At 37.9% G+C, this 21,512-nt stretch overlaps 1 protein-coding gene across 1 annotated transcript in view; it reads left to right on the top strand.

Annotated features, from left to right (window-relative positions):
* LOC149070875 (uncharacterized) overlaps positions 1–17,457 on the top strand; it is a 39,196-nt gene extending 21,739 nt beyond the window's left edge. The window contains exons 11-16 of the mRNA XM_089248784.1: positions 75–3,591; positions 6,714–6,840; positions 7,028–7,249; positions 7,687–7,800; positions 9,095–9,208; positions 10,816–17,457. Of these exons, the coding sequence (XP_089104910.1) occupies positions 75–3,591; positions 6,714–6,840; positions 7,028–7,249; positions 7,687–7,800; positions 9,095–9,208; positions 10,816–12,554 (5,833 nt within the window). The 3' untranslated portion in view covers positions 12,555–17,457. The remainder of the gene's footprint in view (positions 1–74; positions 3,592–6,713; positions 6,841–7,027; positions 7,250–7,686; positions 7,801–9,094; positions 9,209–10,815) is intronic.
* Positions 17,458–21,512: the final 4,055 nt, after the last annotated feature.

Genomic DNA, 21,512 nt, shown 5'->3' with positions numbered 1-21,512 from the left:
TTATTGCTTATGTGATGATTCTTTTTGATTTTGTTAGAAAGTTTAATAAAATATGTTGTTTCCTCTTTGAGCAGGTATAAATTGATGTTACTTTGCTGGGAGCCGCTGACGTCTCGTTCCAGGATCCAAGACATACACCGCCTCCTTCAGCAACTGATGGAGCAAAGCTATTCAAGCAGTTTGAGTTCTTTCGAGCATCGGTGGAAGGCCCTGGAAGCTAAAGGCCAGTCTTCATCATTGAAGTTTGAGAATGACTTTGTGCAGAACAGCAAGTCACATAATACAAGTGCAGTATCGTCCTCTGACTGCATCAGTGAGTCTTCTGCCCTCGACGCTTCCGGTTGCGATTCAGCGAGAGAGAACAGCTATTCCTGTCGTTCACCAAGCCTCAGAGCCTTGAACGGCAGTTATGATGAAATAGGAATGTCAGACTTTGAGCCAGTGTCTGATCCAGTGAATTCATGTATAAGCCAGTCTATTATCGGCAGCTCGCAGAGTATTACGATGTCTGATACATCCAAAGAAATATTCTATGACAGGACTGAAATAGATGTCACTCCTGAGCAGATATGTGCAGCCTTACGAGACCTAGATGCAATGCTAGCTTCAGAAGCCTCTATATTAGGGGTTGAATCGCGCCCTGCTACTTTGGAACGTCCTAAAGGTAAAAAAGATTCTCAAAAAACCATAGGTAGAAGAGAGGAACCTTCAATATGGGAAAAAAACGATTTTGTCAAAGACAGTCTGGAGATTTGGAAAGTTAATTCAGATGATTCTGTAGAATGCAGTGGTATCCCCTGTAAATCTCCCATACCTTCGGGATCAGCGAAAGTTCAAGATTGTGCCTTTATCAACGTTGATAAGTCTGATAGAGTGAATGGCCACTTGTGTCTTACAGGAGCACTGTCTGCTCCTATTGTTCTTCAGGAAGAGGATGACGAAATCAGTGATGACTGTCAACCCTCTGCTCATTCGGAAAGCTCAATGAATATTAGTGAAGATAAGGATTTGTATTCCTGTGCTGTTGATGGAAGTGGTTCCGCCCTGACTATAGATAGTAAAACCCCCCAAGATAACTCCTCCATTCCAGAGATGCTCAAGAATTCGGGTCAGACAGAAACTGTGTTGGTGAAAAAAGAAAATTTTACTAGTGGTGAAGGAGCATTTTCAGTTCCGGATATATTCGTAACAGATGCATCTGTCCAAAATTGTCAGGAAGAAGTTGACCGCGTGGATGACTCAACATTCGCTGTTAATTCAGCTTCGTTGAAAAGATATAAATTTGTTCTAAAAGAAGAGTTCAAGAATTGCGCAGACTCATGTTTAGATTCCGATTTCAGAGTTCCAAACAAAGACCATAATTCTGGACCAGTTACGAGCACACCAAAGCGTATGTCTAACAGTTTACACAATCAGCATAATTCCGTTGATACACCTGAAACTAAATTTAAGGAATCAGATTCTGTTGGTTTAGCAGGCACAGAATCTCATTCCGATTACTACAAGACAGCTATCAGCAATGACATATCAGAAATCATCAGTTGTTCTAAGTCCGATAGCAAGACTCTCATTAATGATGCTGACTCTGGAAAATTTGTTTCGGCCGTTGGCAGTTCTGATGGTTTGTCTGAGAATAATCATTCAAGGGAACAGTTCTTTTCGGCTTTCGCTGAACACAGCAATAAACCACGTTCTAAATCTATATCATCTGTATCCGAAGACAGTTTTGTAACCTTTAATTGCAGTCTGACGGATTCTTCTTGCGCCTCACCAGAAAAAGACCAGACTATGAGGACAGAGAATGATTTGCTTTATGCCGGCAATAAACAATCGTTGAATTCATTGCAGACTAGTCATCCTATGTTTCTTGACAATGGGCATGAAGAAGCTGATGTTCTTGACTCTGTGAGAAAAAACAGCACCGATTATCAGTCTTGTCTACAGGTAGAAAATGAGTCAAGTTTTCCTGAAACTGAGCCGTCCACTGAGTGTTACGATAGTGCGTTAGACGTATCTGGAAGTACGATGAACTCTGTATTGCCATGTCCTACTATGAACCTGTCAAAAGAAGGCGACCAATCGACACTGTCTGATTCCATCTCTAACTCGTTTGTTTTCAAAAAGACCTGTATGTGGAGCGCCAATGGTGGGAGTGAAAACATTCTGAATAGTGACAGGTATGCGTCAGAAATGGCAAATCAGAGCCTTTCAGATACTATGTCAACTTCTTTCATTTACCAAAAGTTTGACCAGACACAAGAAACGGACAATTCTGCCCTTTTTAAAAAGAGTAACTCTCTGAACATCTCGTCCAATAGCTATGATGTTTTTAGTGGACAGCAAGATAATCTAATGTTGCAGAGTTCTGACACGTCAAATTCGGGTGCGGATAATGATCAGTTCGGGATGAAAGAACTGAAGCTTCTCGATTTAGAAACGGAATCTAAAATGGAAGTCGCTGATCCTGATGATTATGACAGTCAGATAGATGAGGAAGAAGTTCTCAAAGTTGATATCGAGACCAATGAAGCCATACTTGTCGATACCTCAGAATCTTTGATAGGTTTTGTTCCCAGTAGGTCGATAGAGATGCTGCAAGACTGTGAATGTTTAGCAACACAATTAGAAAGTGACCATAGTTTTGAAGATGGGGTTCATAGCTCATCTGTGTCGCCATCTCCGAGCTCCAGCAATGTTCGTAACTATGTCGAGCAGAATTCTCGTAATTATCTCAAATTAGATTACAATACTCGTGAGACCAACAAATTCAGTGATGACAATTCTACTGCAGAATCATCATCCCCTCCCAGATCGGAAGGTTATTCAGGAAGTGACGAGGCTGCTGGGTTTTGTGACTCTGAAAGGGTGATATCTAAGTCAAATCCTGACACCAGGGACAACTCGCCAATGTATAATGGCAACTATAAATTGCCAAATGATATAATGTTCGCCCCTGGTAATATGAAAAATCTTCCCTACAGGAATGCTGATTCGGTCAATAATAACGCTGCCGACCATTTGTATATTGCTGAAGTCACTAGCGACACAAACTTGAAGCATGCTTATGACGATACGAAGCCAGTCATTTGGAATTCCAATGAAACTTTAAACATGCTGGATGGCGGTAACTTGAGAAGGTCTGTGATATTAGAAGGGACCGAGGTGCTGGCTGGTTATACAGATACCATAGCCGAAAGGCTTGGTGACTTGGATAATGGATTCTCCCCGCCACCTCCCCCACCAATGGAATTCGGGTCATCAGATTTCTTGGACAGGCTCGCTGTCTCTGCATCTCCATCGCCCATGGGCAGTGCAGCATCCACACCATGCCGTGACACTGTTTACACTCCTGATTTCGAAAGTGAATCTGCGGAATCGAGTAGTTCTTGCAGTTCGACATCAGGTTCCTTCGAATGTATCCACAACAAATTCAAAGATGTCAGTAATATATCTGCAGCTGCTGAGAACAAAGAAGACACACCAGATCCTTCAAACGAGCAGGACGAATGCAGTCCGTTGAAAGTTTTCTCGAAGACCTGGGATTGCCATGCGACACCTAACAAGGGACTCTTGAAATCTCCAGAAAAGAAGGCTCGTGCATTGTTTTTCTAAAAACTATAATAATTTTTTTCAAGATGTTTTTTTTCTGGTATAGTCTTCTGGTGATTCTCAAAAAATTGGCCTAAATTGTGTCCCCCAGCAGTTTACATTGGACACAAAACTTCTTTTTTTTGTTACTTCCAATATAGCCTACAGGGTGTCTCATAAGTGCTAATGTGGCCTTTGACTCATCAACCATTTGTCGTAGAGGTATGGTTTCAATTTAAAAAGTACTCAGAAAGCGTTCGAAAATTACCCGGCACCAGTCTCGAGAGGGAAAATAAGTGTGTAACAAAATAAGAAATCTAAATTTTTAAACGGTCCTCTTGCTCTCTAACTTCCAATTAGAACGTTGTTGCCCTGGTTTTTCTGAGTCCAACAAACGAGATTTCATGTTTTTAATTGCAGTATTCGCAGATATTCCAATTTAAAAATTGGAGAAAAGTTTGGAGAAAAAACAGTATGAATGAGGGAAAGGAGCATTGCCTGTTAGTTTTTGCTGTTCTTTCATAACTTTTCACCCAATTTTTGAATTTAAATACCTCAGCGAATATTGCACTTAGAAACATGGATTTTTTTTCTGTTGGCCTCAGGAGATGAGGGCAACAACTTTCTAATTGGAAGTTAGAGGGTTGGGGAACCATATAAAATTTAGGTTTTTTATTTTGTTACACGCTAGTTTCACTCTCAAAACTGATACAGGGTAATTTTTGAATGCCTTTTGAGCATTTTTTTAAATTGAAACTCCATGATGGAAGGTTGATGAGATAAAGGCTGCATTAACCAAAACAGGACACCCTGTAAATTCCTGTTTCTGACAACCGCTGACCGGCATCTGCAGATAAGAATGAGAGTAAAAAGAAGGCTTAGAATAGGGGATTATACTGTGTTAGATGAACAAAGAGACTATCAAAAGACTATACAAAATTCAATTGTAACAATGTTGGCAGTATTATATGGTGAATGTGTTCTAGAATACATGGGAGGGTCAGTGTGACCTCCCTTCCGTCTTTTTAGGTATATTGGTTTGCATCTCCGTTGCTAAGAAAGATAATGCCAAAAGCTTTCGTGTGCAATAAGAACATAATAATTTGGGAAAAGTCAAGAAATTTTTAAGCTTTTCATTTATTCTTTCTTGAGATATGAGAGCAGAAAGACAGCACTGGGTCACACGGAACCCGTCCGTCTTCCTAATGTTAAAAGGGTTAAGCAGAATGTATCCATCACTCGAACTTTCTTTTAAATCATCAATTAGAATTACCTCACAAATTATAGATCTGTTCAGATAAACAAAGTTAGTATCTTTATTGATTAAATATCTTTCTCCTGGCCACCTTTTTTATGAGAAATATATAATTTAAAATTATTTTCACACTTTACCACATGTTTCACTTCAGAGAATTATGTTATTTTTTAAAAAGCACATGTTTTCAACGTGTTTAGTTTTTGATTAGTGTTGCAGAGCTAACCAAGAGGAAGGTTTGATCATATGTTGGAGGGGATATAAATTAAAAGAATCCAGATTTCTTGGTTGCAACATCAAGTTGCAGTAGTGCTTCATCCAAAGGCTTTGCTTTGAGGGAATGCCTCTCGCGCTCATGCAAAATAAAGGCAAATTAAAAATCTGTTGTCCCTACAAAATTGACGAAAAAAATAACGAGAAACATAAATAAAAATGCAATTGACACACACTGAAAAAAAAAAAAAAAATTCAGATTATCAGTTGTTGTCCAAGTTGAAAATGAGCAACCCCAAAAGAAATGGAACATGTTGCAAATGTCAAGCATGAATATCAAATTAGTGCTGAGATATGTAAATCTGATGTGGCATTTTGCCTATCTCTTAAAATGGTGAAACTTGAATTAATTTTTTCACCATTAATTTTGAACAGACTTACACTGCTGACTGTATTTTATTTATCAGCGTGTAAAGAAGTGTTACTGAGAATCTTTTTTTGGATTTTTTTTGATTGGCAAAAATGTTGTCAATCAGTAATTTTTTTGTTTTCATTTTTTATCCAATTTCATGAGAATGACCCATTTATGGTTACAGTAATGTCTGCGAAGAATGCTACGTAAGTTTCATGTAAAGTAGCAAAGTTTGTACGGGTCAGGGAAATTTTTTTTATTAACAAAGGTCAGGGAAAGGGGAGGAAAATAACCCATTTTTGTTCTAAAACTTGGAAATTTCTGACAACAAACCAGGAAAATCGTTGCATTTGTCATTTAATCGGAAGTAAAAAAATAAGGGGAAATTTTTTTTTCCTCGATAGAAGGGAAATCAAGAGCGTAAATTGTGATCGATAATATAGTAAATATTGACAAATCCATAAATCTCACAATGGAACAAAAGACCGTAAATAATGCGGAGGAAAAACGAGCATTTCATAAATCTGTGTGAAAGAGCGTATTGCTGCACCCTTATCTTAACTGCACACAAAGTGTTTCCAAAAACTTATTGTAACTGTGCGTCGTAGAAAGCCATGTGTAAAAAGTATGTATCAAGAAAGCTCAGTAGCGATAATCTCGCAAGTTGACTTCAGAGAGCAACATTAGTTCACGCATGTGCATGTTATGATTTTCCATGTGGGTGTTTCTTATTTGAAAACGAGTGGTATATAAGCGAAAACTGTTTTCAATCTAGAATAGACAGATAAAAACCTGAATCTCCGGTCCATTCTGCCGTAGGGGTTGCATTCCTTGTATCCCGCTTTACCTCTACACAGAGTTTCGACACAATCATACAAAAATAAACCCGAATTATAGCAACTGTTCCGTTTATAATCCTCCCTTATAGATCACTTTTTTATCCTCCCAGTGTAGTTGAATTATACAATGAGTAAACTTGAAAATTTGTCCAAAAAATAGCTCGACATTGAAAGAAACAAAAGTATAGTTCAAACAATAGCAGTGAAGTCTTAAAATTTTTTTCTTCGTTTGAAATTTTCCCCGAACTTTCTAAAGAAAAAGTTCAGAATTCTAATTATAACATGTGGATTTTATTTTTAAACCACATTCCTTCAGTAAGCTGTATAGTCATTCACACACAAGATAAACCTATTTCATCATATTATCGTGTGCATCCAAATAATGTGTTTTTTTGTTTTTGTTTAGGCTGAACCTATGAAGAAAAGTGTTTCGTTTCATGAAGATCCACAGTGTGTATTTCAATATCCTCCAGCATCAGATAGCAGCGAAGAAGATGAAAATATACCCTCAGTAGATTACAGAAACTTTGCAGGTATGTTATCCGTTTATAATCCTCCCTTATAGATCACTTTTTTTCCTCCCAGTGTAGCTGAATTCTACAATGAGTAAACTTAAGTGTTAAGGCATTATTTTTGTCTTTCCCTCTTCATATGAATAGAATATTTTTGAAAATATTCATAATTAAATCGGTTGTACCTTTATCGATTTTGACTTCGCAGATTGGGACTTGCAAATGAACGAAGAGGATGATATTCCAGAAATGATCGAAATAGAGGAATTTGAATCCGAGCCTTACAACAGAAGCTTAGGTTACTATCGGGACATCTCGAATCGACCTTATTCTGGCTCTTCTATGTACACACTGACTGGTCTCTCGGAGGAAGACCTTGATTCATCGCTGCCCGAAATGTCTGAATTGTTTCCCATCCCAGAGTTTGATGGTAATTTTTTCACTTTTGATGCATTTCATAATACGTACATATCATTCCTGATTCTCCCAAAATAGCTCTTTGGAATCTTTTTTTTTTAACAAAGAAGTTGGCTCTCTAGATTTTTTCGCAGCTTGGAAGTTTTAACAAAAAAAAATGTGTAAGGCCGTGATTACACTATAAAAGTTTGTTAAAAGATCTTTTATAAAACTAGAAAAACAAACAAAAGCCTACTGGTTATATTTGTTCGAATGTAACCAATGTGCTTATTGGTTGCATTTTTAAAGTTTTATAAAAGAGCTTTTACAATGTAATGCCAGCCTAATTCCATTATTATTCTTGATCGAATTGAGTATGATCAGAAGTTGCCCAAATGTATATTATTAATGAAGTGATTTGAACGGATATTTGTAATGTTTCTAATCTTGTCTGTTTTTCTAAATGAACAGGTCAGCAAGGGCTCTTCTCACCAGATGATCAGTCAGACTTGATTGATGCTGAAGATTTGAACAAAGACAGTGATCCAGTGTACATAACATCTTGCCAACTGGAAAAAGATCTTGGTAATTAGTAACACTTACTTTTTTCCCAGCTGACTGTGTGTCATCAGGCCAGGATTCACTTCTTTTTAATTATTTGTATTACCCCACATTTGCTGGCGTGCCACCAAACTTGGGGATACCAGATTTTCGAATGGTGAGAAGGTTCTGGCCCGTACCCGGTATGCTGGGAAAAGTGAGGTTTGATAAGGGCCACAGCATTCAGCCAATTCAATGGGTTTTATATTATAGTAAATATATTTAAGAATTTTCTAGAATCTGCGATTGGAATTTCCCAGCATGCTGGCTAATGTTGGGGAAACGCGGTTGGTCAATTCTGGGCTTCAGCTTCTTCTTCCTTGGTGAAGAGTTGAGTGCATGATTGAAATTATGGCTCGTTTGGCAATCTGGAGTTTGCATGCGTTTATTTGATGCTTTGTAACACTGAGCAACAAAGCTTGTGTGTTCAAAATAAAAAGTTATTTTTTATGTAATTTGGTGTCTGAACATGAATGTGACCATATAAAAGCTGGATTGGCTGTATGGTATTCTCTGAAATCTCGCATTAAATTTACACTTATAATAACACAATACAATATATTGAAACACAACATAAGTACATAGAAAATAAAATAAGCATACAGAAAAACAACACAAATTATAGAAACTTCATCAATATATAGAGACCCATGATTAATATGCAAATACATAAAAAGAAAAAAAAAATACATAGACACAACCGAAATGCATTACAACATAATAGTTCATTTATCAGTGTTCGATATGCACTTCATTTTGCATTGTGCTTATTGTCCAGCAGTAATCAGCCAGTATCGAGGTTGACCATTTTCCCGGGTAATGTTCTCTATGGTCACTTACTACTTTTTTCACCATACAGCAGCAGGGTTCTCGACCTTTTTTGACTTGTGGAGCGCTTTTCTGTACATAATTTCTATGTGGAGCTCCTTAGGCCTCTTTTTTAACTTATTTATCATGTTTACACAGATTCGTTCCATTTTCCTCAAGCAGCCGCGGAACCCCTGGGAAGTGTACACTGAACCCTAAGAACTAAGCAGAGTACTGGTTCGGAACCGCTGCTGTACAGTAATGCTCATAAAGCATTTTTTAACTGTTAACAGGGTAATATTTAAACAACAAGAGCTGATAAAACTTTTCATTTCCATGGTGATATTAATGTTCAACAGGCCAAACCCACATGGGCATTGTATATTTTCATGTCGGATGCAATTTCGTTGGCGTCCAGTGTGATCATTTGATATACACAATGAACTTATGGAGTTATTTTACATTGTTTCAGTTCGCAACCAGGGTGTAGGTGTTCTTGATACTATCGCAGAAGCTTCCTTGATATCTACTGACGAAGGAACCGAAGAAATTATCAATGAAGATGTTTCGATCAGTGATGATGATGGTAAGAGTCTCAAAACTAACTCTTCCATAAACCCCGGTTTGCAGTGCCCTTTGTTCAGTGGAAACTCTCATCCCTATATTTAAACTCTTGATCATTTGTTTTCCTTATTGTTTTAATTTTCCCCTTCAACCAAAAATGTTGCTATCTATTACAGTGGTGGCCAACCCGCGCCATGTCGTGTCATCAAAAGTGACACGACATGAAAAAATCTTTTCAATTGACAATAGTCTTACAAGCTAAATTTATATGTATATTTAGTATGGTAGGCCTTCTAAACCAAACCACAGAGATCCTGATGCGAAAAAAAGAATTCGTAATTGAGGGCAAGTTTCTTAAGTATCCTGTGTATTGTGACGAACTGCTAGTCACAGCCGGTATCTCAATCAGTACCACAAAGCAATCAAACATAAATTAGAGTCGAGATTTTAACAATTCACTTTTATTTACAGAATTTAAACTTTTAAATTTTGACAAAATTTGAATTTCACCATAAGTCTTGCTCCTTTGATATAATAATCCGCAACTTCAATCGATGGAGTTTGTCAATTTTAAATTTTTCGTTGGTAACACACAAATTATGTCGCCCACTTCCTTTACTTCCATGGAGGACCTTAGAGGATGATCAAACAGCCAGAATCGAATTCGGGAACATCGGGGATGGAGAATTAGACTACCCAAGTGGAGTCAGAATACAACAGATGAAGCAAGTAATGAAGATGAAACTGCAAGACCAACTGAAGTTGAAATGCACAGAAATAATCTTGCTGCTACCGGTGACTACTGTCGAAGGAGGCTAATCAGTGCCGATCACTCCTCATTTGAATGGTGTGTAGCTGTCAGATGGTGGAAGCAGCAGCAACGTCCATGTCATTTTGCCATAAACGACGATAGTGTATCACCATGTCTGGAGCTGTCAGATGGCGGAAACAGCAGCAACGCCCATGATATGAAGTAGCAGTGTTGTTTTGCCATAAACAACGACAGTGCAGCACCATGTCCAACGACTTCCAGTCGACCCCAGACAACGTGATTTGATATTTCGGGTGACAATATTATTACTAGAAGTATAAACATTAAATAGCATTCATTTTTAATGGGACTGGCCACTTCCACCTGCTTTGGTGCTGTGCCGTTATAGTGTACAAGATCCAAAGTCGTTCACATGAGAAAGAATTCATTGCTTATTTGTGAATATTATCAGTGAAGCCAAAGCACCTGGAGTTTCCCAGGTTCCAGATGTATAGACACATGGTACGAGGGCCGCAACTAGATACCTGGTTATTTGGGGTAAGCAGACATTTTGGCATCTCTCTTGTAATGTTGAAGGATGAAATTGGTACCCCTGTTGGTCTGGCCTTGCCTGCTTCGTCTCTAGTTGAAACCCTGCATGGTCTACACATATGGCATACATGTTTTCATTTGAATAGTGTGTGGCGCATACGTCATAAATTTTGTTAATTGTGGCACATGTTGGAAAGTGGTTAACTATTCTTGGTTTATTACAAAATTGACATCATTCATTGGACAATTTTTTGTGACATAACCAATATGGTCTTATTAATTTTTGAGACTATCCGTATGATTGATGTGTGCTCTTTTCTTCCCAGGTTGTAAGCCAGACGTGAAGGATGACATCACGTTGGTGCAAAGCAGCGAAAACTCCTACAGAAGAAACCATGCCGACGTAATAACAGAGTTCCCGGAAGATCTACCAGTGGATCTGTCGACTGAAGCGATCCATCCACAATACATCGATGATGGCGTAATACTCAATCGCTCTGATGTTAATATGTTGGAAGTTGTGGAACATAGTGACAACGATGTCTCTGTGGACGATGCTGTCACCGTATCTATAAAAGACGATGCAGACGTGCCAGAAGTCGTTCCCAGTAACCTTCCCGAATCTGATGCTGATCATAAAAATGCACCAACTGGTTCCTTTTTAGAGAAGTCTGTAGTTCCAGATGATGCTCACCATGTCGATTTAGTAATGGCTACCTGTGAAAGTGAGACAGTTGGCGAGACGGGTGAAACCAGTCTTAAAATAGATTTTGTGGAGCATGGCAACAGGCTTGAGCATTCACCCTCTCTTGCTCCACGTAAAGATGTGGAAATCCCAATGTTGGCTAATGATGAAGTTAAGAAATGTCTTGAAACTGAATCGACTATCGCAGAATGTGAGAACGAATCACAAAAGGTATTTTGTGATTCGCAGGTGTCCTTGGGTTTGGATTTGATTCAGGACGATGCAGATCTAGTTGATCTTGGATCTGATCCAAAAACAAGTGAATTCGTAACAGTTGGTGGAACCATGTATTCCTATGAGAGACTGGATCTAGACCTGCAGCAGTCACAGGATAGTTCACCCTGTAAACCATTGATAGATTTTATGTCCACCGAAATTCTTAGCGTAGAATCTGGTGTTATAAGAGGTGATGATTTTGGGAGGAATGATTGTAGCAATGGAATCGAAGAGCTACACAGTGATGATGATGATTCCACCAGCAAGCTTCCTGCTATCGAAAAAGAAAACCCAAAAACTGAGTCTTTACCAGATCTTGTTCCACAGAAGTCAAACAATAATTCCCTCAATGTAAATAAAACCGATTCTCCTGTGGTAGAAAATCATGTCAGTGTTGAAAACGGCACTTTTCCAAATCTTCCTGGAAATGATTTGGGGCAAAATCCTATCAGAACGTGGATTGAAGGAGTTGGAAATGACGAGAACTATATAAACATGTTGGATATCAGTACCAAAGAGAAACTGGTTGAGGTTGCTGGCGAATGTGATTCTGACCGTGTGACTGCTAATGGTGAAGATGATTTTTTTTCTGTGATACCAGTGTTATCTGAAAACCTCTTTGATCCATTTTTGAGTGTTGATGAGAGTTATGTGGGGAAGAATGATCCATCTACATCTTTCGGTGCAACACTCGCTGGAGGCGATTACGTGCATTCTACGGACGAGGCATTCAGAAACAGTGATAAATTGTTTTTTGAGATACCAGAGAGGGAGTTGAGACATACAAGCAGTCCTGGAGACCTCATCAATAACGATATCAAGACAAATGGTAACTGTTCCAAAAATATTGTTCCGATGCCTGACTTGGTCCACCAGTTCGCTGGAACTACGACTGAAAGAGCAAATTCCGATGACTTCGAAAATAATAGTCAAAAATCTACTGCAGACGAACTTAATCGTGGCTCCTTCGAGAACATATCGGGAAAATACACTGCAGACAGAACCACCGAACAAGGTGCTGTCGCTGATGACGGATTACTTCACCTTAGCGAGAAACAGCAGATACCCACCTTGTCCCAAAACAAACTGGATGCTATGCAATGATAATGAAAAGCATGGTTGTTATGAATCGTCCTTTTTTAAAAAATTTTTTAGGCATAATAGTCTGTCCTCCAAATGTGTTTTCTTTTCTAGTCAATGAGCAACCGTTTCTTCGGTGTCAGACTTCACGAACTATTGCATGGGTTTTTATAAAGTTTGTGTGAATATACGAGTTCTAAAATATAATTGTTAGAGTGAACGCATCCCGAGCCTCTGCCACTTTATTATACTCGAAGGGAAACAGATGTTATTTATTATTGTTTCATTTAATGGGTGTCGATAATGAATGGCGAAAAGGTTTAGTTGTACTTTGTTCCTGAATCAGATGGAAGATAGATTGTGGGCGATCTTTTTTTAGCGCAATGATATCGCAAGTGTTAAGCACTGTTAGTAATTTTAATTAGCAGAGCTTGTGACGAGGTTTAATTGTCTAGTGTATTTGTTGTTGGGTTTTAATTTTTGTCCGCTGTTGCGCTTGGTTTGTTGAAGCACGTTTCCTGGAAAAAAAAACTGTTCCGTGATTTTAACTGAAAACTGTTGACCGCACTGTAGAGTTTGTTGCTATGTTTGTTCAGATACTGTTACTAGGATGATTATTATCATGGCTGTTATTGGAGCAAAAAAAAATTGAAGGATGCATGTGTGAATGTTTCCCGCGATCTCCGTCACCATATCGTGCGTGATAATCAGACATATTATAATCTCATTGTTTTTTAATGATGAACATTTTTCAGGATCTATATTTAGCTGAACGTTTTTTTTTTCCTAATTAAAATGATATAATTGTTATGCACATTCCTGTGTTCCATTTTGAGCTGTGGTGCCATGTGTTTCGGGAGTTTTTCTGCAATCCCCCCCCCCCCCTGTCGCCATTTGTTAACATGTTACTGAAAGATTGACGGGAATAAGAATGTGTTTGGTGCTGAATGTGTTAAACTGGTGGTATGAGTGACATTTCCCAGACGGCCTTAAATTAGAAATCTGAGGTGGCCTGCATTACTACTGGTGCTGAATTTTAATGCAACCATTTGCTATCACAATTATTGCAATAGCTTTTCGAGGCTGAGCGACATGAATATTTACTAGTTTAGCAGACTTATGTGTGCCTTGAGTGATACAGCGGTGACATTATCATCGTTAGTTGAACGGTTTGGTTTGGTATTTTATGTGTGTGCATAAAGCAACTTGAAGTGATGTGGTCATTATGATCTTGTCCATCAAATGATCTGCTTTGACAAGCTTTAAGAAGAGAAAGAAAAGGCTTTTAGCCTCTTGGCTGAACAGGGTAGACCAGGTATATTCAGCACGATAATGTAAGAATGCTTGGTATTCAAGCACAACTTTGTACTTGTTGAGATCTTGACTGATAGCCATTCAAGTTTTTGTCATGAATTCACATCGTTCTGACCTGAATAGGAAGTTCCTTCTACTTAAGCTGGGCGTGAATGTTGTTTGTTGTGTTAAAAAACAATTGTTCTGTTACTGAATGCATGTTCTGTACTTTCTAGATTCTAGGGCGGCGCTGGTGCTACCATAGAATCTGTTAGGCCATCGAAATTCTACCATTGCAGCTATATATGTCCCGGCAGCCAATCGAATCCAGTCCCAGAGAGACCATCCATACCAACTGCTCAAAAGTAGAATAGACACGTCCCCACCCATTTTCTTTTGAAGTTCAGAGCCTGGCTTGAGCGCAGTCTGCCAAGGATGTTGAACATCAAGGTGCAGTGAAATCTCGTCATAACAATACTCTATCGACAGGCAAAGCCGTTGAAAAGCAACTTTGGTTGACAGAGAAAAAATATCGCTGTATTGGGATTTATTGTTAGATCGACGGACATCACTATGTTGTTATTTCTTCAAAATCCACATTGTTAGTGCCTCCAGAAAATGCCCTTATAAGTGCATTTGCTGAAGGATTATCAATTATAATGTTTGTTATTCGCTGCAAAATATTATAATTGGATAATATTCAGTTATATACAAGTTCGACTGACTTTCTTTAACACTTTTGAGAATCAGGCTGTGCAAAATATCAATTTATCGATTTCATCAGATCTCCCCTTCCCACACACAAGAGAAAAAACCTGGTGGTGTGCGTTCAAAAATATATTGAAGGTGGTTTTGAGCAAATTATAAAAAAATATATTTTTAGTTGTAAATTGAATTACAATAATGATATTTTATCAAGAAATATCATTACAGAGAAATTTATCTTAGTAAATTTATATCATTGTATCGAGAAGAATTTAATGCTAGACTATTGGGGAGTCCAAACAAGATTTGTTGTTATATCGAGTATCGTTGTAGCGAGCTTCCACTGTATAGTTATCATGGCTATGTCGAAGACTGAATGCAGCTATTATCGGAAACTACCTTTCTTTAATTTACTGTTAATGCCATGATCACGTAACCTACAGATCTGTGTTGTTCATATGCATGTACTGCATAATTTATGTCCGTTGCAAAGATACACCATTTTGCTTTTGTGCTTATATTATAAGAATATTTATGCAGGAGTATTTTTTATACCTGCAGATGACATTGTTGTAGCACTTCTAAATACGATTCTGTTGATAGCTGAGCTAAAGACGAAATCGTGATGCCACTTGTAGTTGAGTTGATTTGTTTTAGCAAATTCAAAACTTATCAAATCCCTATGCAGTTTATTTATGTGGGAATTATATTATTTCATAGGAGCTCAGCAGAAATAGTCACAGTGTTTTAGGGGTTTCGTGCAAAAGAATTGACACAAATATTTGTTATCATTCAATCAAAAAGCAATCGCATGTTAAATCGAAAGTTGAAACGTTGGAATTGACAACTTTCTGTCCTGTTAAAGATTTTATCGCTACCAAATGATTCGACAAAACTTGTTATGGTCCACTTCCAAATTCGTACATACTTGGGAATGTCTCAGACACACGCAAAGTGGCCTGCAACTTCATGAACTTCTTACTTGGGCCGTAACAAAAAAAAACAGTCCCAGGTTTTGAGGTCCAAAAAGATCGGATCACTGCTATGGTCTGTGCTAATGCCACCGGCAATCATAGATTACTACTTCTTGTAACTGGTAAATATAAGAAACAACAGGCTTTCAAAAATTTAAATATGAACGCATTGCCTGTGAACTATTATGTCCCAAAAAAGTGCTGTGATGGACCAAACAATTTTTTCAGAATGGTTGCACCACCTTTCATGCCTCAAGTTAGAGCTCATATGGCCGAAAAAAGATTGCTGTAGGAAACACTACTGTTAATGGACAATACCTCTCTTGCAAACTCAAAAGCGATGATGGCAAAATAGCGTGCCTCTTTCTCCCAGCGAATACAACTCCACTTATCCAGACTATGGAACCATGTCATAATTTAAAATATGAAGCGACGTTGCAGAAAAGCTTTTATTGAAGGCTTGCTTTCATCTGATGATGCCATGAGTGTCTAAGAGCTTTGGAAGAGATACAACATAAAGGACGTTGTTTTCAATGTCGCCACTGCTTGGGTGGCCTTATATCTCAGTTTATATTGATCGTTTTGTGAAAAATTAAATACAATATACATGTAATATTCACTTTTATAAAAGATTTTATTTTCATTTTTGTCTCAAGCCCGCAGTGAAATCACGTTACTGTACATATGTACTAAGAGATTTCTGTTATCCATCACAGCCCTGGTCCGGACGGTGGCGGTTAATCGAAGTTTCAATGTAGTTAAATTCTATACAAAATGTTATTAGAGATGGTGTGTGTTGCACGGAATTGTTGGTGCTATTGTTGGTTATTACAATTTCGATCAAATGATCGAAATTGTGACTTGATGCCAGTTTTTTTTCTTCTAAAAAATCAGATGATGCTAATATATTTGCTTTAGATTGTGTATGATAAGTACCACATTCGATTGGATATATCATGCTTGTTTATACATTTGTTTGTTTTGTTTTTTTTTTTGTTTGTCGCGTACAAAATTCTTGTATATTAATTTCCGAAATGCATGCCAAATATTTATTCTGGTCATGTACATTATCTTCATCAAGTTATTTGTGTTATGTGCGTGTTCATCCTCCCCCCACCCAATCTTGTATGAAAGTGAAAAAATAATTATAAATCTCGATGGAGCTATTTGCGGCTGCCATTGCGGTCCATTAGAGTCTGCTGAATCTGGTTTTGTTGATCGATTTGGTGTAGTATAAGAATTTATCCCATATGGCCACGAAATCAGATATCCAGGTCTATAATGGCATAGTTGTTAGAGTTATCGTAATCTAAACTGTTTTGCCAGAACTTTGACGCAACATAAGATTTTTCTATTGATTATATGCTTAGGAAATTTCTTTTTGATGCTCTATCATACCCTTAGAATTTACACCAAGGGTTATATCAGATTATTACGGCAGACAAATCATTATCTTCATTCATATTTCTTATTTAGTTTGTATTCCGCTTAATCTTCGCCACAATTTTTAGTAGAAATTTTTTTTTTATCTTAAATTGCATAATACGTAACAATCCACATTTCATCCTCTTGATTGCAAAGTTGATATCTTTCTAAATTGTAGTAATTTACTTTCGTTATGGATCATTATCGTAATCTTTGTCGATGTAGCAGCTCGGTAGTTAGTGCCTTTCTCTGCCTGCATGTATGTATATAATTATGTGTGAACATACAAGCATATATTGTATTCTAACGACTGCACTTCGGTTATATAAGTTATATTTTCAACGTTTCCGTCCATCATCAGGTTATTGTTTGCTCTTTACCTTTAATCAGAGAAAATTTAAAACACTACAAGTATTACGCGTGAGTGTGTGTTGTGTGTATAATAATGATAATATTTATGTATGTGTGTATAAAATGCAGTATATATATCGTAAAAATTCTAGGTCGAAATAAAAGTGCATATAATTTAATGCAATGGCTCTCTCTGTATTACGTGTAGTTTGTTTGACAAATGTTTGTCGGTTGCTCCTAAATTGTCAGAAATGTAAAAGCGTTTTTACCTTTAACCTACTGACGGTTTGAGGGTGTTGAATCTACTTGAAAAAGGTTCAGGTAATTGTCACAAAACTGCTTCGAAAAAAATCCAACAATTTTTCCTTCCCCCCGTACAAACAGCGGGATATCGGATTTAGTGTTGCGTGGTTTAAAATTTTTGTTCCGCCCATTGTTGAATGCTTCTTTGTAGGAGAGGAAAAGAAAAGGTGTGTTCTCTCGTAAAAGGATTCAAACTAAGTACAATACTTGGCTTTTTGTGGGCTCGTCTTTTTTTCCCCATTCCTCCTCGGCTTCTTTGAACTGACTATTCAAGAGTCAAACGTCTATCTGCTAAGTTAATTGAAAACTGTCACCTCCCGCCGAAGAGGCAGAAGCCATTTTGTCGTTTTCAACGCCCAGCGCTGTTGCGAGTACAATGGTCATTTTGTGGAGAGAGGGGCGTATGCTAAGCCAGCTTAGTGATTCTTTATGGGAGGGGGCGAAAGCAAGGCAGTATATTTACGGCCACGACCATTTGGAAGTCGAAAAGTTCACACGTAAAAATACGGCCTGGATCGTTTGGAAGGCATCAACTTCACACGTACATATACGTGCAGGACCGTCAGTCGGTTAAAAAAAAACAACTTCCCCATTGCTTAAGCTAAGCCACCTCATTGGGCATTTTGCCTGTTGTAGGCCTATTTGTATAAGGAAACATAAGGGGTTTAAAGATTGGCAAAGTTCAAAATCAAATTGTCGCCAAAATTTTTAATCGCCAATCCTACAGACACCCTTCTAGCTACAATCGGTCAAATTTGCCAAAAACTTGTCCTCCGGCTTCCGAGAGAGCTTAAATAAACCATATCGGTTTTTTTTCAGGTTTAGGAGAAATTTAGTGTTTTGTTTGCAATACATTATTGAAATCAGCGTTTGTCGATATTCGACGGAAATTCGCAATTGGCGGTTACAGATTTTGGCTACAATTTCATTTTGCAAAAGAATAAGAATTTTTCACTCCACTGATCTCTCAGCGCTTGCATCTCGCCATTACAAGCGCTGAGAGATCAGTGAAGTGAAAAATCGAATTGTCGCCAAAGCCTACTAGAATTACTTCAACGAACGCAGATTTCAGTTATGTATTGCGAACAAAGGGCTAATTTTTTCCTGAACTAGAAGACCAATTTAGTTTATTATAGGCTCTTTCGAAAGCTGGTGGAATGGACAAGTTTTTGACAAATTTGACCGATTGTATAGTTAGAAGGGTGTTTGTAGGATTGGCAATTATAATTTCTGCGAAAATTCGATTTTGAACCTTGCCAATCTTTCAGTGCCTGTAGCTCGCCATTAAATCCAGATATTTCAATGAAATTGGTGTGACCTTATAGCATTTTTTCTGCCCTTTCCAAATATATGCTTAGTTTGCATGCAAGTCTCTCAGAAATTTCACAAATCTTGGTTTCTTTCAGACTTTATGCAATTTTTTTACCATAACCGATTATCCATAACTCGAAGACGGTTCGAGATTGGAGAACAGGGTTGATGATGTGTTTCATGATCCTTGTGCTCGTCTATCTTCCCCTGTCGTTTGGCAGAATAGGTCGGATTCACCCGGTATATACAGGGTGATTATAAAAAACTATCCCGACATATGGGCCCCTAACTATCATACCATTCACAGAAACTGAATAAAATTTTGGCATAAGGTATTTTGATGTATGGGCTCAAGAATGATATGGAAAACAACAGTGTCACTCTAACAGTTACGGTTACAGTGAGAAAATTTCGAAAATATCAAATGGCAACACCAAGTTTTCTGTATTGGAATGTGATCTCCATTGTGAAAAACCCTAAATAGCTTTCGAACGGCAACTATGGCATGAAAATCACCGGCGGTAGATAGGCTAAAAGTGAGGACAACCAATAAGGACAGAGAAGCAGCATAAAATAAAGCATTTTATTGTGTTTCACAAATTTTCCACATGACCTTGTGGAGGACTAATCAGGCTGGGATCTCAGCCGAAGAAACGGTGTGACGAATGAAACGAACATTAATGCTCTGGTGCACGGCAAAGTCCTTTTTCCTTGCCTAGCTCCGGGGATTTTCGTGCTACAGGTGCCATTCCAACGCTATTTAGTGTTTTTCAGTATGGAGATGGCATTCCAATGCAAAAAACTTGGTGTTGCCATTTGATATTTTCGAAATTTTCTCACTGTAACCGTAACTGTTAGAGTGACACTGATGTTTTCCATATCATTCTTGAGCGCATACCTCAAAATACCTTATGCCAAAATTTCATTCAGTTTCTGTGATGGATAGTTTCTGTCGGGATAGTTTTTTTATAATCACCCTGTATATATGTTGTGACGCGAGTGCTGGTGGATGTCTCGTTATTTTGGAATACGACGAAGTGAATAAGTCACGACTCCTTTTTTTTCTAAGTTATTTAATAGAAGAAATAGAAGAGAGATTTTTTTTTAGTACATGTTTCGGTCCACAGTTGGAGCCAGACTGAACTCCAATACAAGAAGACACTAGATAATGCCTAGCTAGTGGGTGGCATAAAAACAATAAAAATATAAAAATTGCACAAGACAAGCCGCGCCACAGTACTCTCCCACGAGTCTGAAGGACGGCATATGGCACGATGCAAAAAAATATGATATAGTTATATACGGCAACTAATATAGCATTGACATGTACAAAAAAAAAAATTGTTCGAAAATTGCAGAAAATACGCAATGCGAATTTTTTTTTTTCAAAAGTGATGCAATTCATACGCACAAATTAATAGTCGAGCAAAAAATAAATTACAAATGGTCAAAAATTAGTAAAGGGGCTGTTTCCATCATCGATGAGGGAGAGGGGTTTTCCGATTTGATGACGTGGGGGGAGGGTTTGGATAATGCTTACGTCATCAACCACCCTTTATTAAAATATGAGTTAGGATTCAGAGGGGCAGAGCTGATGACGAAATTTTGCTGACAAGGGGGGAAGGGGCTCAAAAATGGCTAAAAATTTGCTTACGTAATACTTACGTAAACGGCCCCAAATGTACGTATATGCAAAAACGATTACTAGAATAGATAATAGACATATAAGAAAAAAGAAAATTTTGCAAAACAATATTTTCAAAAAATGTGCAAGATAAGTATAAGTAATGATGTCTCATCAGTAAGTGCTGTTTTGTGAATTATCTGGTATAATTAGGCTGACCATATTTCTTCGAGAGAAATACGGGACATTGGGATTCAAAATACGGGACACCGCCAATTATCGCCAAAAACAACGCCAAAACCAAACAAAGTTGCCAAATATTGTTGAAATTACGGAAAAATCACAATGGCGGGAAATGATGCATCGCTGCAAATTGCAGTAGATTAAAATGTATTCCACGAAAAACAAACGTTCAAGACAAATGTGGAAGATTAATATTCTCATATATAGTTGCAATTATCGTAAAATAATTTATGAGTTGAAAAATAATGTCAATCTTTGACTTCAATAAAGAATAAAAATTCAAGTAGGCTTCGTGTAAAATACGGGAAAAACCGGGACATTTTTGCCAAAAAGTCGGGACGGCCAAAAAAACAGAAAATACCGGGACTGTCCCGGGAAATACGGGACATATGGTCACCCTAGGTATAATGAATGGTAAAGTAACGAGAGAGAAAAAAAAACCAAATTTTGAAAACGAAACATTTTTTTTAAAAGCGGTACATATGGTCACGTATATTTTTTCGGTGAGGAATGGTGTGCGGCTCTCTTCTAAAACCAAAACACGTTTATCCTAGGTTCTCCTATGATATAGCTCTCTATCAGCCTCCCGCCAGGGTCGTCTTTAGGAGTGGCACATATGGCTTTGCACCCGGGCGGCGGGTAAGCTTGAGCCGCCCCTGGTTATGAACGTCCCGAGATATAGCATAAAACAATTCCGTTACGAAAGCGGGCCGCTAGTCTGGTGCCAGAGTAATATAATTAGAATTGCCTCAC

This window comes from Pholcus phalangioides, unplaced genomic scaffold (genome assembly GCF_987345545.1).
Source record: "Pholcus phalangioides strain wild (caught in Gottingen) unplaced genomic scaffold, Ppha-v1.0 ptg000020l_1, whole genome shotgun sequence".
In the NCBI taxonomy this organism is placed as follows: domain Eukaryota; kingdom Metazoa; phylum Arthropoda; class Arachnida; order Araneae; family Pholcidae; genus Pholcus; species Pholcus phalangioides.
Note: the sequence above shows the minus strand (reverse complement) of the source record. Positions and strands in the feature narration are given on the sequence as shown.